Genomic DNA, 3907 nt, shown 5'->3' with positions numbered 1-3907 from the left:
GCAATCCCTTCTCCTCCATTCTCCTCTTGGGATCTTGGCACGCACACACGCCCGGTGTGAGTTTTAAGTCACCGGGTCCGGGACGCGAACCACAGTCGACTACGTGGGAGTCCAGCGACATAGCCATTACGCTAACTGCTGGTTCCCTTAGGGTGTCTTTTAATGTGCATCGTGAACGTTTTTCAGAATCAAAATGGAGTGGTTTGTGCCAACCCTGACTAAAGTGAGCTGGAAGGCCTTGGGGGGGAGGGTTCTCATACTAGCACACCTGATAACAAGAACAAGAACTGTTATTTAGAGAAGTGGTCCCCATCAGGGACCCACTTCATAGCAGACCAGGTGGGGGATAGTTTATGAGCGGGCACCACCTGGTCCCTCCAGGGCACTTCACAGCAGGGTTCTGCTCTGGTGAGATTGCGCTGCTGCAGAGCTGACAGGAGGCGGAGCTGGGCGGCAGTGTGAGTGGCAGGGAGCCCTGTAAACACAGTCAGCTGGCGCCGCTCACTTCCTGCTGTGCAGCCTGGTTCCTGACAGACGGACTGGGACCTTCCGTGGTCTGGCGGCCGGACCCCTGATTTAGAGAACGCTGCCAGCAGTTCACAAAGACCACTGCAACCTGCCAAGGATTTCTTCTGCAGAAACTCTGCCCAGACTGTCTGTCCACGTGGACTGACATGGCTCTTGTTATCCTGGCAGCCAGAATCATTGCCCCAAACAATTAGCACGGTCTTCTCCCATTTGTGGTTTTCGCCTCTGGGAGCTGTTGGAAGATTGAAAGACCTTGGTGAGCTGTCTGGGAACTAAGCTCAACCAAGCTGTACCCTGGGGCCATCCTCAAACTTATGCCCGAGAAGAGTCCTTTTTGCTTTCCATATTTTGGCTCAGTTTACCTTTTTTTAGGTTACCAGCATAAATTACTAATTTTAGGGTGGTGGAACTTATCAACCTGTTTTAGTGCCTTAGTTTCTGCCTCGGAAGCACTAACAATCGCTGCCCTCTGATAACTGCACCGGCCTGACGCCCGGGACCTCTGCCCACGGTTACACTGCCCCTCCTGATGGTAACCCTTATCACTTTTAATCATTCCCCCTGCTAACTCTATTGCTTTAGTACGGGGTTACTGAAGCCTTTTTAGAAAAATGTATTTCTAGTTCGAGATGATAGCCTATTTCTTAAAGTTGGTAATTTATGGATACTCAAGGTGCTGTTGTATTTAAGAAGAGGTATTGTTAAATCCTAAACAGAGGCAACCTTTATTAACTTTGCTTTATCAAGGAGAATTCATGCATTTTACATTCCCACAAATCAACTATAACAAACCATGTCTTACTTGTATTTTACAGAAAAATATTCATTCATCTTTGACATCCGTGCCTTCTTTTTCTGCTGTCTCGTTTCAGGGTTAAAGTCCGCTACCTGTGGTCCAGGGCTCTGAAAGGCCAAGCATTTTAACTGCCGCTCTATTTGTTGCTGTGGAATAAAATGTGGGAGCAGGAAGAGGCAAGTAGTTTTATCTGTTTTACAAGACTTCAAAATGAACGTCCTATAACTTTCACCCTAATGGCATCGGAGTATAGATGTTTAACATAGATAAATTTAATCTAAATTTCAGAAGATGATGTAAATTTTGAATAAAGAAATATATGGTAAAGATATCACATAATAAAAATAGAAAAATAATCAGGGGGAACATTAGAATTATTTCTGATGGGATTGAAGTTGTATTTTACAGCAGATTGGCACAAGGGAAGGAAGGCCCTTCCTCTGCTGTCACCTGAAGCCCAGGCAGTGTCTCAAGCCACAGTGCGAACCCCAAGTGCACTCAGCACCCCTCTGTGCTCCGGGGTGTGTTTGGAACTGCTCCCTAGCCAGCGAGCATGTACTCCACTGGGCTCCAGTTCAGAATCACTCCCAGTCAAAGCCAGATCTGAGCGAGAAAACTCTTGCTAGAATGACATTCTAGAGTGTTAGGAGAAATTTTCAGAAGTCTCTGGGGACTTTTATAATTAAACATTAAGTGGGCAGGGCCCAGCAGGTGGTGTGGTGGTTAAGGCTCTAGACATTCCCACATGGCTGACCACAGTTTGAGTCCTGGACCTGGTGGCTTGCTTTCTCACTTTCCTTCTCTCTGTTGTGTCTGTCTTTCTCTGGTCAAATGAAAATAAATAAATAAAATTAAATAATTATTTTTTATGGCTATGAGGTGTACAACTAAGTAAGTATTGCACATTGCTGTTCTTTTCTTAAATAATTATTTTATTTTATTTTATTTATTTTCATTTGGCCAGAGAGAGAGAGAGGGAAAGTGAGAAAGAAGTCGCCGGGTCTGGGACTCAAACCACAGTTGGCCATGTGGAAGTACCCAGCACCTTAATCACCACGCCACCTGTGACCCCTAAATAAATAATTCTTTTTTTTTTTTTGGAGAGGTTTTTGCTATAGGGCGCATGCGCTCACCAGACAGACAGAGAGAGACAGAGAGACAGAAAGCGAGAAATCACCCCCCAGGGGGGATGGTCACGCCGCAATCCCTTCTCCTCCATTCTCCTCTCGGGATCTTGGGCACGCAAGAGTTTTAAGCCACCGGGTCCAGGATGGGAACCGCAGTTGACTACGTGGGAGTCCAGCGACATAGCCATTACGCTAACTGCTGGTTCCCAATAAATAATTCTTTACAAAAAAAATTAAATGGGGCCTGATTGGGCAGACAAGCAACAAAAATGTGTCAATCAAATATTGATAACTTAATTGGAACATATAGCACACATGCTCATTTTGAAGAATTTTAGAAAAAGTAATCTGAGTTGCCCAAAAGCAGAGGCTAGCTAGCATTTATGGGAAATATTATACCTGAAAACAAGGGGAACTTTTCATGTATGAATTTCAATGTATAAATTTCCTTTTCTGCTGTTTAGTTTAAAATAGTCTTGTCAGTCTAAAATAATGGTTCTTTAAAATGTCACTTTCTATGTGTAGATGGTTTGATTTTACAAACTTGGCCATGCCATACTGTTCTGCCGTGAGGTGTGGCTCCGAGGTGTACAACCAAGTGCCGCACAGTGCTGTCCGCACAGCGCAGCCGGAGCGCAGCGTCGGGTAAGCCTCAATGCCCTCCAGTCTCCATCTGCCCCTTGTTTGTGCTTTGCCTTGAGCAAGTTCCCACTTCTCTAAGCCTCAGTTTCTCTCTTTGTAAAATGGGGTTAACAGCAGTATCTTGTGATAAGCATTAGATAAGCTGATACACACAAAGCTGTCCAGCCATCACATGACAAGAAGGTGTTGAATAAAAACACTTGAACATTTGCTCAGATCCTCAGCTATTTCACTCTGAGAACAGGAGTTTACTGTACAGAACACTAGGCTAAAACCCAGGGGCTGTGCGGGGCAGGGAGGCGGTGCATGCGGTGGGCCAGCAGCTGGGAGCAGAGTGAAGAGAGGTAGCAACCTCCTCAGCAGAGAGCGGGGGAGAGGCCCGCCCACTTCCTGCAAGCCCACCGGCATTCACATTCCCTGAGTTCGGGACCCCCGCAGGGGACGTGAAATCACAACGTCTGTGCGCCATACCAGCTGCTTCTGTCCGATTTGAGAGCTTTTCTCGAGAGAACTTTGATCTGTGTGTTCCTCTTGAATGGAATTGTTTTTTCCTGGTTGTTCGCTCATTTCTGATCACTAAAAAGGTAATTGGAAAAAAAATTAAATACATTTCATCCCCGGTTACTTCATCCTGTGACTCTTTTCTGGTTTCTGCCTGTGTCAGTTTCTTCCAAAGCTAGACTTCCTGAAGAAGCTATCTACACTCCTGACTCCAAAATATTGTTTTCCCACTCACTCTTCAACCCTGCATCTAACGTCCTCAGACCACTCTACCATGTGCTTCTCTCCCAGGCGTTCCATGAGCACATCAACT

The 3907-nt window shown here is 45.7% G+C and overlaps 1 protein-coding gene across 1 annotated transcript in view; it reads right to left on the bottom strand.

Moving 5' to 3' along the window:
• Positions 1 to 3660, bottom strand: part of ARL14EPL (ARF like GTPase 14 effector protein like) — a 5417-nt gene extending 1757 nt beyond the window's left edge. The window contains exons 1-2 of the mRNA XM_006158388.2: positions 3565 to 3660; positions 1331 to 1470 (exon numbers count right to left, since the gene is read on the bottom strand). Coding sequence (XP_006158450.1) covers positions 1331 to 1470; positions 3565 to 3660 — 236 coding nt within the window. The remainder of the gene's footprint in view (positions 1 to 1330; positions 1471 to 3564) is intronic.
• Positions 3661 to 3907: the final 247 nt, after the last annotated feature.

This window comes from Tupaia chinensis, unplaced genomic scaffold, assembly GCF_000334495.1.
Source record: "Tupaia chinensis unplaced genomic scaffold, TupChi_1.0 Scaffold000591_1, whole genome shotgun sequence".
NCBI classification, from domain to species: Eukaryota; Metazoa; Chordata; class Mammalia; order Scandentia; family Tupaiidae; genus Tupaia; species Tupaia belangeri.
This window is presented reverse-complemented; position numbering and strand designations above follow the sequence as displayed.